Here is a 14,653-nt window from a genome sequence, read left to right as displayed (position 1 = left end):
TTTCCGTCGAACAGTCTGCTGCAGTGCACACAGGTCATGCCAGCCCTTTGGCATGTCTCCTCAGTGATGACTTGTGTTTGGCTGTGTCTCCCTGTGTCTCACCCTCCCAATGTAGAGTATCACTTACTCCCAAACCAACTTGCCTTTGGTTATTGGCTAATGAAGACCACATTAACTGTGTTTTCATTGTGCACATGGTACCAATAGAGGGGCTTCCTAGCACGAGAGCAAGCATTGTCTCGTGTCTATGCGGCTTGCACGACTCAGATGTCACTGGTTTAGACAATAGTAAATTGGATTTCCAGATGAAATGCCGTGGATGCACCAGACTTTATTGAACAAAGGCAAGCGAATTTGACATTTTTTCAGAGATTTAGCTTTTCTCCTTCACTTCTTTACAGCTGTATAAATATATATAATTGTCAGATATAATGGCAGACATTTATAACTGTAGTTGATTTGAAACATCTGTCCCAGAGGTTTTGGCGCATGACGTTTTTTTTTTTTTACAGTAAAACTCACATCAATTTGAGACTGAGAGGAGGAATTAAAACACCTGCCACCGTGTTTATGATGAGGAGAATATACAGCCCACTTCCTGTAATGAGGCATAAATTTCCTGCCAAGTTGTGGTTCGAGCCATCATAACATCCCACTGTGCATGCCTCTGGGCGTGAGGATAGAGAGATTATGGTGTCCCATCAGTGACGAGGGGGCCGGCTGTAGAGGCTATTACCGAATTTCCCCAGAGAGGCGAAGAAAGAGGTGGCTGAGGTGGGTGGCACGGCGTCCTGTAAGGAGAGAGGAGGAGACCAGTGTGATGTGAGTAGCTCACAAGCTGTCATTACATGAGGGCTCCTCCCCTCAGCTCCACATACTCCCAGTGGGAGGTCAGAGGTCAGTGGGCCACAGTAGATGTGCTCTATTCAACAGCGGTGTCGCTGGGAAGGAGGCAGCTCTGCCCGGGTGCTTTTGCTTTTGTCTTTTTCAGCTCAAAAGCAAATTTTTTTAAGCTGTTTGGTCAAGTTCTGCTTCACCAGCTTCTTACAGAATTGTCCACCCAAAGCTGAGTGGAACAACGTGATTGGCCAACGAGGCAGCCAGGGGAGCACTTCCCTCTCTAATCCCTGGACAAAGTCAAATAAATAGAGTCTCCGTCAGCATGGCTGTCTGGCCCCTGAGTCACATCAAGTCGGGACCGTTTAGATTATTTGACCTAACAAGCATCTCTCATGTCATTGACTCACCTAGAGATTTGTTTTTCTCCCCCATATCTGATTCAGTCTCCACTTTCTCTGCTAATTCCTTAGACAACACCCGACACTCCCCCCTCTCTCCTGCACTGCTGTTTGGGTCCCACCCCCCCTCACTTCTCTCCTGCTTTCTAGGCTACGTCTAGTCTCTGACCCCGGCGTGTTTCTCCCTCTGTGGCCTCTAATGGTTTATTTTGTGTCAAACCTGATTTTTTCCTTTACTCTCGGCGATTGAGAATATCAATTTTCCCAATGTGCTGCTCTTTTCTTGCCTAACTATTGAGCACTTGTACCCCAAAGTGTTTACCACTGCTTTCAGTTAAAGTCTGTCTAGAAAAGGGAAACTTGTACGACAGGTAAGGAACTGTCAGGAACAGACTTAACTTTTTCAATTTGCCAGCTGTCGGAGCCGGATTGGGCCGAGCAAGGGGACTGGTGGGGAGTTGTATCTGGGGACATGGGGGAAGGTGAAGGGCAGCGTGGCAGGATAATAAGGTTTCTTGCTTGGGCCTCCAGCAGACTGACGGATACAGCCCAGATCAGCGGTGTCAGAAAAACTTTGTCAGAGATGGCAAAAGTGAGCAACATGCTGTTCAGTTTAGACATTTCCCCAACATTATAAACAAAATATTGTTATATTCTCATACTTGAATTTAAAGTGTCACTGTGCTGTACGTTACTTCTTGGTTTTAAGAAAACTGAGTTATAAAAACGGTCGCTATCCGTCAATAATAATACCATATTCCTTGTTTGTCTTATGTGTTTGACCATTCACAAAGCTTTTCAAAAGCATCAATCCTAACATTATCTTAAACTTCTATGTGTATTAATGGATGAATATTTAGTTGTAGTCATTTTTAAAATGTTCTGAACAGCTGACATGATTAGTCGGTTCATCATTTTGTCAACTTTAAAGTAATAGTATGAGGCACTTATCCATAGTCAGCATATTACTTACAGTAGATGACGGTCAGCACGCCCCCAATTTGAAGAAACAGACAGGAGTACAGACACCGGAGCAAAGCATTACAGTGCTGTGGACGGGGCTGGCAGCAAAATTTAAGCCACCTAAAAGAAAGGCTCACCTTAAAAAAATCAATATCAGTTTAAGTGAACGCTATATTTAGAATATATTCACCGTTTCATCTTGCCGTTAGACAGCCTTTTTCCTTCTCCTTTCCAATGGGGAACTGACCTGAAAGTGAAACTTATCTATTCTCTCTCCAAAGCCAGCAGGCTCGGATGACAAAAACAGTATAGATACCTTTCACTTTCAATTTATACATTAATAGAAAATCGTCTAAAAGTTTCGGCTCTGTTGTTATTGTATTTTATCATTGTAGACTGTCATTTGTTCCCAAACAGCCTCATGTTTGTTTCCTCACCACAAGACAAATCGGGAGTGAAATGGGTCTAAACTTCTTGGTGTATTAGTTACAACTAGAGGCTGTCTGTGGTTTCTGTGGAAGATTTTGCGCCACACTGGCCTTTGATTAATCTTGGCTCCCTTTATTGAATAAACACAGTTTGTAGAATTATCCATTTCCATGTTTCGCCCTGTACTCACACAGTGTACTAAATCATATGCCATTATGTCTTGTAAACACACATGTTTATACTCTACCTTAAATGTTTACTCCAGCAGCCTTGTTGTGGTTTCCAGTCGACTCGGCCCACAGAGCTTTGTTTACCGCTCTCAAGCTTTTCTATAAGGCTGTACAATGATGAAACTCATGTAAGGAGCGGGCGATCATACTCTGTCATTGTTAGGTTTTGTAGTTGTGAGGGAGTGAACTTGTGATTTGATGATACAGATCAGAAGTTGAAGCCAGTCCTTAATGAACTCTGCCAGTTGTTGTCCATCTGTTGGCAGGGCAGGACTGAGGCTGTGCCCTCCTCTCTGCTTTAATTAAAGTGCCTGGTGGGAGGAGACTGCAAAGTGCAATCTGGCTGGTCTGCTGGTCTGCGGACACTGTTGCAGGAATGACCAGCTGCTTCGGGCCTCCCATCAGCTGGAGTAACAATGGTCACCCTGGACAATAATTGGATAAGATTCCCCCTGTTGTATAATTCAGGAGCCATCCTCCTCACTGGTGTCTTAGTGCTCGGCCCTGCTGCCTCTTTTTTTACGTCTGAGGGAAAATTAGTTGCTTATCTTGTTACTGTGTTTTGTTGTAGCTTCTGTTGGGGTGTGACCAGGCAATGACAGATTGGAACTTGAAGGGACACTCCTACATTTTGGGAAATATGATTGTTAGCTGTCTTACCCACAGTCACAATATGAATTTCATCTATGTTCTTTCAGTACAGAGATACTGACGGTGTGTGGGACATGTTAAGCCTAGCTTAGCACAAAGAATTAGAGCAAAGGTTAACATTTAGCTTACATTAAAAGAGCCGTTTAGTATGTCAGACCACAGAGGACATTATGCAGTTGTTTTCAGATGCTAAGTAGTAATGTTGGAAAAAAAAATTGATGTTGACATAAAATCTGTGCAATGAATGACCCTCTAAAAATAAGACTACGAGTCTTCAGCCACGCTAGCAGCTCTGTACATTATGCACAGCGGGGCTTTGAGCTAAATGCTAATATCAGCATGCTAACATGCTCACAATGACAACACTAACATGCTGATATATAGCAGGTATAACGATTGCCATGTTCACCATCTTAGGTTGGCGTCAGTGGGCAACCTCCGGGTCTGAAAAGTGAAGCCAACATGGAAGTGCCTTAAACTTGCATTCTTTCTAATAGCCAGCAGGGGGCGACTCCTCTAGTTGCAAAAAGAAGTCAATGAGAAAAAGTGACCCTACTTCTCACTTGATTTATTACCTCAGTAAACATCGTAAACATGAGTTTATGGTCTCAATCACTAGTTTCAAGTCTTCTTCAATACAGCATGATGTTCATTTAGTAAATTATGGTCCCCTTTAGAGTAAAATAGATGATAAAGCAGGGTATGCTTTAAGAAGTGGCTTCCTTGTGATTGTCAGGTCGCTAGCACGACGTTGTCCAGTCTGAGAGTTGTCCGTGTTTTCGTCATGGAACTTTAATCCTTCCACAGTGTGTTTTCAGTTCATGAAAGTTAATTCTAACATTTTGGTCGTCTGTAAATGTCTTATTCAGTGTTCGGTTGTACTTAGCTCCACCCTGTCGTGTCACTTCTGGTTGCAAAAAAACAAGATGATGGCAGTCAAAATTCAAAATGCCGAACTCAAGGCTTCAAAACGGCAGTCCACCAACCAATGAGTGATGTCACTGTGACTTTGTCCACTTCTTATATACAGTCTATGGTTAGCGTGTTAGCATGCTAACATTTTGTAGCCACCTATGCATCCAAGAGTCTCTTTGGTTTTGTTTTTAACTGCGAGAATGCGCTAACCTTGCACAGGGAGGAAACTGATAATTAATTATCTAACTTTGATTGCACAAAAGTGCATTTGTGTCAGATTATCTGTTTGAGAGCGCTGTGTGAAAACATTGTTTTCATCCTGTTAAGTTCGTATTCAAATTCATCTTACTGTGTTACATACACTGTCACTGTAATTACATACAAACATGATTTCTGTTGCCCGGCGTGGTTAGGTTTGTAGAAAGGATATGTCATCACTGCTGTTTCCCATTTGCTTAGAAAGTCAACTGCTTTGCACAGCACGGAGATCAACCGTCACAGACCTCAGAGCTGTTATTATGCAAAACAAACCTCTACTTTAAACATTGTGTTTTTGGTGAAATGTGTCCTCACAGTAATACTTTGGTGCCTGCTTTGTTTTCTGTGGACGGTTGCATGCATAAGACCACCTAAAGATAGTATGTCAGGTAGTTTGAACTTAATCCTCTTCACTCGTATTGTTCCATCATCACAACAGATAAATCTGTCAGCAGAGCAGGAAAGGCACGGACTAGCCAAGAAACCCAGCCAGGACTGGGCAGGTCCCAGTTACCCCCTTTAATACCATTTGATAAGCTGCTATGAAAGAGCTGCCTTTTTTCATTTAGCCTAGAAGCTTTTAGGTAGGTGTGTTGATGGGAGGTTTAAGAGAGGGGTTAAGCCAAGCTCAGTGACTGAGACCCAATTGATTAGGCATGGAAACTGCATAGAGAAAAGAAGTCATCCTGAGGTCTTTTTTGCAAACACAGTTTAGAGTCTTGAGAGTGTCTCTTCGACATTTCTCATTATGTTGAAGGCAAAGGGTCTTTTGGGTGTTTGATAATGTTTTTGTCCCAACCCCTAAATGATTGTTCTGTGCGTCTAACACCGGAATCGAGGAGCAGTTACCTCAGCAGCAGCGAGCATGAATGACAGATGAAGAGCTTATCTGTAATTTGGTAAAGCGCTTCTCTCTCAATGTGTTCAGGCTTGTTGGCAACTTCCCATCTGCGGAACAAAAGCGCTGTGAAGTGGCTGGATTTTAGTGCTGTCACAGCACTGAGGAGCCTGTAACCTCATTAGGTGGAGGAGTGACCTGCAGTGTAACACGGTCCCTCCTCAGTTGTGTGAAGAAGAAGGCCCTCCATCAGCAGCTCCCCTCCAGCTCCCTTCCCTCCCCGTCGACCCAGGCACAAACATGCCTGATAGTCAGCGCTCGCTCCTGGCTTTGTACTTGTTGATTTATAAGACACTGTAGCAACAGCATCTGACCTGCTGCCAATTACTCTATCATCACAGGAGGGCAGGACCTAACTATTTACATGTGTACATAAATCTAACGTACTGGCCTGACTTGTTTCCTCTATTAAGTTAGTTTAGTTGTAATCTATTTTTTATAAGTAAAGTAAGGAAAAAAGAACGTAACTTTTAAAACGACAAAAACCAATGGACTTAACTTAATAAAAAAAATATTTGTACCCTTATCAAGTACACGGGAGCATGAAATTAAGTCATTTTAACCAATATCCTCGTCCATGGCACTACTGCTGCTTTTGTTTATTAAATCATTTTGTGAAAACTTTTGGCAATTTAGTTCAATACAGGAAATGCAAAACAAAAATAAGACAACCCAGTCAGTTTTTTGTAGCCTGCCGATCAGAAAACAAGCCATTTAGATTTGGCTCCTCTTCTTATGTCACATTCAGGCTTATTAGAATATATCGCCCATAGCTTGAGAACTACCTTTGCATAGGTGCGCCATATTTTTCTCACAAGCCAATCAGAGCAGACGGGGCTTTTTTCAGGAGGGGGTCTTAAAGAGACAGGCGCTAAAACGGAGGGTGAATACAGGTATATACAGACGGAGAGTATGAGAAAAATAAAGTGTTTTTTGAACATTAAAGCATGTAAACATGTTCTAGTAGAAACCCAAAATACAAGTATGAACCTGAAAATGAGCACGATATGTCCCCTTTAAATGTTGAAATGAAGCCGTTTGATTGTGCAACCGATAAATGTGTTAGCGGTAGTTTTACTCAAGTTACAGGGAGAGATTAAAATACCTTCTCTGAGAGAGATCAGGAAGTCAAATGACATTAACTTCCCTCAGCACATGTCTCTTTAACATCTGAGTGAGTTGTTCTTTGTTGACTGGATATGTTTAACAAGCGCTCCTAGCTAAGTTTAAAATGCTATAAATAGGGCACATTTGAAAACACATTTAAAACATATTTTTTTAACCTTGATATTCACAGAAATATTTTTTTCCACTCAAGTACACTTTTTAAATATATTGGCTAATTCTTACTTTGAGAAACTTTCAGTTCCTAGAAAATAATGTGTTTAATGACATTACCATTTCCACTGTTGCCCCGTCATTTGTATTTCTGAAAAAACTTTCTACGATCTTTAATCTAAAATAAAATGAATAAGACAATCGAAAGAGAAAAAAAGGGAGAATTTGAACCGAGGCATTAGAGCCAAAGCACCACTTGGAAATAGGACCATTAAGTCAAATGCACTTTGTTGTGAGAAAAGTCTATTAGTGCAAAACTTTGAGATCTAAAGTAAGTAGAAGTGTGAGAGGAGCTCCTCTGCAGGCGTGTGAGGCTGGAGAGTGTTGAAGGTTGACGAAAAGTCTCTGAACAGGATTACATAGCTCTTTAATCCCGGTAAATGCTGACACGATAGGTGAAGTAATGTAAATGCTGCATCTTTATTACCTCAGTAGATCTAATGTATTATCAACTTAGGTCTGATTATAATAAGAATCTAATGTCTTTCTGTATCCTATCCTATTACATATCCTCCGATTGTCTTAATTTTAAAGTTCTCTAATTGCTCACTTCTTTGTTTGGCATTTTCTCAGTTTCACCTAGAGTCTGTGGTCATCCGTTGAGATCACCCCAGGGCTAGCTGGAGCCTGCAGAGCATTTGCCTTCCTCTGAAACTTGACTGTTGTGGGGCGGAGTCCGCCGGGTTGTGCACTTTTGAGATTAAACAGGAATACTTTTGGGATCACTTTGTTTCAGATTTCAATCCCCTCGCTCCTGTCGGAGAAAGAGCGGTTCGCTCTCTGGTGAGAGCCATGTAATCCCCCGTCCAGCCTGTGGCTTGTTGTCCCCTGACTGTACCTCTATTTCACCACCAACTCTCTCTCTCTTTCTCTCTCTCTCTCTCTCCTGCCTAAACAGAACAATGCAGACCAAGTGGCCTTCCAAGTAGGCGGCGGCCTGTCGGCTCTGGAACAAATTCTGCAGGTCGTCACTGCTGCCTCCACACCCACTGCAGTTCCTCGTATTCCTCTCAAGTGAGTACTGTTACCAAATTGTATACTTGATAGTATATGATGATATACTATGAATACGTGGTCAGGTATTTTCCTGTGATTTTAATACACAACTCGAAACAAAAAAACTACAATAGTTTCCTTCAGTTTATTATTATGACTTAATCAAGTTTCTGTTTCAAGCCAGCAGGGTGAGCTCTCTCTCTTTAGCTTCTGATTGGAGCGGTTTGACTTCTGAAACTCTGACCAGTTGTTGTTCAGATCAATCGTGACATTAGCCATGAGTGGGAGTGATCTCGTTGACTAGGTGTAGGTCTAAATTTAGTTTTCATTGTCAGGATTGGAACAGGTGTGGAGTGATTTTTCCGCACTGACAGCTATTCCCTGTGATCCTGCGTTTATGAACGATCTATGATGAACAGCACCTGCGTGACCACCCCACTGAAAATACATATATAATATCTTCTCTTTTAATAGATGTCAATCCATAATGTAAAAAAAGTAAACTAAATACTCTATGAATAGTAAATAATATCAAAGAAAGAGAAATGGATTATGTTATTTATGACTGGCAGTACACCTTATTCACTGACAAAAATATAAACACATTTCTACTTTTCTCTTCGGCCATGTATAAATATACTGGATGCTTATTGTGTGGGGATAAATATTAGTGTCGAAAGAATAAAAATAGTATTAGTACATTTGAATTTTTGCATGTGTGATTGTGTTTATACAACTTAAAGGACTGTTTAGTGTGCTGAAGGGGTCCCATGCATCCTGGAAAACCTGGAAAACAGTTGACCAATTTCCAGTTATTGAAAACACATGGAAAATGAGAGAAAAAGTAAAAGTCCACCTGGAAACTCTTGTTTTATCCTGGAAAAATGATTTCAAATCTATCCCACTTTCCTTTAGCTAAGAATGAACTATAGGCTGTCTGACAGAGCTCCCATAAACAGATAACATCGCTATCTGAGAGTTATTCAGGATCATATAAACGTTCAAATGGTAGTTTATGGATGAGCGTATTTTGAATAGGCTGCTCTCAGTTATGTTGTGGAAACGCTGTGAGCACACCCCCATGTCACGTCACATGGTAGCACATGCAGGTTGGATGACATTACATAATGTTGCTTTCTGCCCAACTTGTTTTAAACGGTTGAATAATATTAAATTGGGTTGCACGTTTGGTTCAGTTGCTAAAGTTGACAACCTAATTTCTAAGCATGTACGTGATGATTTCATAGATAATAGTGCTGCAACGATTATTCGATTAGTTGTTCATTGTTAAAGGAATCGCCTATTTTGATAATCGGTTTGTTATGAAAAAAAAGTCAAAATTCTCTGATTCCAGCTTCTTAAATATGAATATTTTCTGGTTTATTTGCTATTCTATGACAATAAACTGAATATCTTTGAGTTGTGGACAAAACAAAAACATTTTTTGGACGTCATCTTGGACTTTGGGAAACACTGATCAACATTTTTCATTATTTTCTGACATTTTATAGAACAAACAACTAATCCATTAATCAAGTAAATAATCAACAGATGACTCGACAATGAAAATAATTGTTAGTTGCAGCCCTAATAGATAAGTTCTAGCCATAGACTGTACGTCTTTTAAATCAGACTTACACAGAGAAGAACATATTAGTGTACGTTGCAATGGAAATGATCTGTAGTAAAGAGTTGCCTCAACCAGCTGTTACAGTCCTTCTTCCCAATGACTTCACTTTGACTGCATCCTTTCTCTGACCCCACTGACAACACACTTCTTTATTTCCTCTTCCTTTGTGATTGTTTTTGCAAAGAGAGTGAGCTAATCTCAACTAACCTACTCTATCATTGTTTACAATTGCTTCATCTCAATAAATATCCTCAAAATGTATGAATGAGTAACAGCGCTGCCCGTCTAGAAATGGAGAGCATTTCCATTTCCGTAATCAATTTGTGTTCATTCTTTTCTCTGGAAACACAAAAAGCACATGTGTCCCATCTATCATTTAGAGTGCAGAGTATTTTTGAGTTGTGGGTCTGGCGTTTGCATGGCCTGCCAGTAGATAACCTCAGAGAGGCTGCCGTACTCACTAGTGGGACTCTGTAATGGACTCGAATGGCCTTGCACTCCCATTCATTAGCATTTACTGGTCTCTGAATCTCTGCTAATGGACAAATGCTTCTTATATTTATAAGGCTTTTAAAGGGCATCACATGTATATTGATTTTTTTTTTGTACTCTCTCTTCCTCCATCATTGTAATCTGAGGGAATTTCAAGCAGACTTCTGAATTGGAAGAAATGCTATTATCTTAAATGGAAAGACTGTCTTCTTGGACAAAGCGTTTGTTTGCTGAGTTTGTTTGCACATCCCGTGCATGACGTGTCGGCGTGTTAGCTTAAGTGCACACAATACCTCCTCGGATTTTAAGACATCTTCTTGACATGCCGTGGTGAAGGAGCAGGAGGTAGATTAAGGCCTTGTGTTTCTCTCCTCTGCATACAGCCCAATCTGTGGAGTGAGTTATGAATTATTATAAAAGAATGGTCTTGAATTAGGTTTTTTCTTTCATAACTAAACCTTTCCAACGTGGCTTAACTGGTTTCTCTGCAGAGGAGTTTTACACGAGCACAGGGCTGGGCGATATGACCAAACTCTTCTATCCCGATGTATAGGTCATTTCATATCTAAATAACGATATGTATCACAATGTAGCATGTTGTCTGGTAATTCAATAAATAAATAGTCTATATGAAATAACCACTTGGTAAAGCCTCTGACTGGACGATATGACGATATATATCGTCAAAACAATATAAATATGTCTTTCATTTATATATTTTTAAATCAATTCTATCGCAATATAGACTAGGCCTATATTTATTTATTTTTTCTCTATAATTTCACTTAAAACTGTTAAGTTCATTTTGCTCTCAAGTTCTTAAAATGAGAAAATACTCATTTGTCAAGTATTTATTTCACACAGGCGTATACAAAAAATAGCCTTTACCATGTCGTTGTTTCATATAGACATTTATTTATTGAATTACCACAAAACATGCTATATGGTGATATATATCATTATTGAGATATGAAATGACCTATATCGTGATACAAGCTCTTGGCCATATTGCCCGGCCCTAGTAAAGCCTGGTTTTGCATACTCCTGTCTGAATTAAATACTTGAAAAGTACAGTATTTTTTCATTTGATTAAGAACATTAGTTCAAATTGAACATAAGATTTTATAAAGAAAATTATTGAGAAAAAATGAATAAACATGTCCAGCTATACACTGACTGTGTTTACATGCATGCATTCTGTGGAATTTGAGTTAATATGTGCTCATTAGTATCAATTTAGATGACATAATTGTGTATCACGGTATCTCGATTTATGATTCCATTGAAAGACGATAAATAAATTATCATATTGAATGATTATATATTATATTATTTCCCAGCCCCACACGAGCATGAGATTATCCGCAGTCACACTACAGTATATCCAAGGCCTTATAGGTTATTTCAGTAGCTTGTGTAGAATTGATACCTCGGTTCACCGGCTTGCCTGTCACTTAGTCCTGTGCTGCTAACACTGCTACTGGACCCTTGAGAGCTTTGCCAGCTGAGAGCCGAAAACTGAACCGGAGATAAGCTCCTGATCCAGCACCAAGGAGACATTCATCATGACCACATATATTGTATACAATATGTTCTGTAGTGTGGATTTTAAACAGCTCGTAGAATGTACCATAATAAATCAGTGTAGTTATTACAGTACAGTCGTAGGTAGGGCTGCAACTAACGGTTATTTTAAGTGTTGAGTAATATGTTGATTATTTTCATGTTTCCCAAAGCCCAAGATGACGTCCTCGAATGTCTTGTTTTGTCCAAAACTCAAAGATATTCAGTTTACTGTCATAGAAGAGTAAAGAAACCAGAACATATTCACATTTAAGAAGCTGGAATCAGAGAATTAAAAAAAAAAAAATTCTCTTAAAAAATGACTCGAACCGATTAATCGATTATCAAAATAGTTGCCGATTAATTTAATAGTTAATTTCAATAGTTGGCAACTAATTGATTAATGGTTGCAAGTCTAGTTGTAGTTGTAGGCTACAATAAATGTATGTAAATAAAAGGTTGTTTATTTTATGAATCCTTGTAGATTTGAATAGTTGGAATTTCACTCAAACAAATCTCACCTTTTGTTCTGTTTTGTAAACTATGTAAGGTGCCGGAGAGGTCACACTTTAACCTTGTGATGCACATCGGTCAGCTCAGTGTAGTCGAGAGCTGGTGACGAGATGCAACACAAGGACGCAGCCCGACTGTCTACTTATCACTATCCGTCATCTGGATGGCTGTGTGGCCTAATGGGCTGCTATGCAGACGCTCGCCCCAGAGTGCGCTACATTATCTGTTTACAGTGATGCTGGCGTATTGATCACCTCCTCCTACCAGATAAGCTGAGTGATTTACAAAAAAGGCAGCTGCGGAGATGCTCCTGCCGTATCTCTCCCCGGGGAGGCTGATTCCATATTGTTACCATTACATTAATGAGCTAAATCCTCTGCGAGGCTCCGCTAATGTCCTGGTGTAACCCTGTGGTCACTGGAACGTCTACATCAGGGTTTATGCAGCCACTGTCATTAGCTTCAGCTGGAGAGATGATATCTCACAAAACACACAATGACAAATGAAGCATGAAGTTTTTTGTGAACAAAGTTAATTTGACTTCACATTAGTTTTGTTAGTTAATTTGATTTTCATTAAGTTAATTATTTTTCTCAATAATTCAAATTTATGGGATTTAATATGATTAAATCACTCAATGTCATTGTTAAACATATTTATATCTGCATTTTAATATTATTAAGTAGGGCTGCAACGAACAATTAATCTGCAGATTACTTTTACAAGTAATAGATTTATCTACAAAATATCAGGAAATAGTGAAAAATGCCCATCGCATGTCAGAGCCCAAGATAACGTCTTCAAATTACTTGTTTTATCCAATTAACAGAATCCAATTCAAACCAAAAGATATTGAATTTACTATCATTGAAGTCTAAGAAAATCAGTAAATATTCCAATTTGAAACATTTTTGACTTAATCGACTAATTATTACAGCTCTATTATTAAGGTGACTTAAATATAAAACAATACTTTAGATTGAGATCTATCAGTATATAAGGGCTGCAACTAACAATTATTTTCATTGTTGGTTAATCGATTAGTTGTTTGGTCTATAAAATGATGATAAATGTCAATCAATGTTTTCCAAAGCCGGAGATGACGTCCTCAAATGTCTTGTTTTATCCACAACTCAAAGGAGTAAAGAAACAAGAAAATATTCACATTTAAGAAGCTGGAATCAGAGAATTTTGACAAAAAATAAAAGACTCAAACTCACTATGAGTAAAATCAATTATCAAAATAGTTGGCAATTAATGTAATAGTTGACAACTAATCGAATCAATTGTTGCAGCTCTAGTATATATGTATGAAGTACCCATTAAACCCATCATATGTACAAGTATTTGTACCAGTAACTTACACAGTATATAATCACTATTATGTAGTTAAAGCTGTTTGGTCCTGGACTGTTTAACTAGTGAGGACCAAATAAATAAAGTGTCCAACTCTTGTTTGTGTTTCAGTAGTTAGTTTGGATGGAAGAATCCTTTTTGCCTTCCCGTTATGATAGCTGCATAATACCAGTTAAACCCAAAACCAGTGTCAAAGATGACTAGAATCTTTTTGATGTCTTCCAATAGGGGTCACTGAAGAGGAGAGAGGAAGAAAGACGTATGAAGGCTACTGTTTGTGAATGGTCTCAGCACTGGGCTCTATCTGTCCGTACACAACCTATGATTTTAAAAACCAAACAACAAAGAGAACAGAGCCGCTCATCATGATAATTTGCTGAGCAAAAATCTATTTCAACAGTTTGTATTCTAATATTTTGATCGTACTGTACGTTGTTTTTTAAAAAAGAAAAGCAGAGCTATGACGGTAACTTGAACAGGTGATCTCCAGAGAAGGCTTTAAGAGTCCTTGGACGTTGCGTGTTAACCCAATTTGTATTTCCACCACTGTCTCACATGACCTGGTGTATCCTGTGAAATCAGACCCGCTACCTGTGGTTTTATTTCAGGATGTTTTCCACCATTTGCGAGAGAGTGTGTGCTTGTGTGCGTATGTGTGCAGGCACTCATGCTCCCTTGCGGGATGCTGTGTGACGGCTCATCAGATTTCTCCCCCTTCATACCTGGCCAGTGTGGCACGACAGCCAGAGTAGATGTCTTGGAAGCACTCAGGGTATCGGGGAGATCAACAGCAGAATCAAATTAAATGTCATTTAGATAGCAGTGAATGAAGGGATTGTTTGACAGCACAAGGAAATGGATTTGCCTCCTCACCTTTTATTTTGGCTTAGGATTCTTTTTCCTCCCCTGAACACAAATTTACCCTGTTTAAGAGGCAGGGACTCCACCTGATCTGGAAGTTGGTCAGATTTCTGCAGCGTCGCTCCAGTCAGGCTCGACTGGGCACATAGGAAACGCACAGAGAGGGCGAGAAATGTGAGACTCAGGTTGAGGAGCACAGATCTCAGGGGTTGATAAGTCAAGGCAGTGACAAAAAGCATAAAGAGCCTTTTACATGCTTGTCTGTCCTGTTGTCAGCTGAATTGGGAGTTTCAACATGTTGAAAGATGTTGAAAGATGGACA

At 39.7% G+C, this 14,653-nt stretch overlaps 1 protein-coding gene across 3 annotated transcripts in view; it reads left to right on the top strand.

Moving 5' to 3' along the window:
• scaper (S-phase cyclin A-associated protein in the ER) overlaps positions 1 to 14,653 on the top strand; it is a 75,993-nt gene that overhangs the window by 37,866 nt on the left and 23,474 nt on the right. For all 3 annotated transcript variants that reach the window (XM_074632951.1, XM_074632949.1, XM_074632950.1), the window contains one exon: positions 7,819 to 7,934. In XM_074632951.1, the coding sequence (XP_074489052.1) occupies positions 7,819 to 7,934 (116 nt within the window). The remainder of the gene's footprint in view (positions 1 to 7,818; positions 7,935 to 14,653) is intronic.

Source organism: Sebastes fasciatus, chromosome 4 (genome assembly GCF_043250625.1).
Source record: "Sebastes fasciatus isolate fSebFas1 chromosome 4, fSebFas1.pri, whole genome shotgun sequence".
NCBI lineage: Eukaryota > Metazoa > Chordata > Actinopteri > Perciformes > Sebastidae > Sebastes > Sebastes fasciatus.
This window is presented reverse-complemented; position numbering and strand designations above follow the sequence as displayed.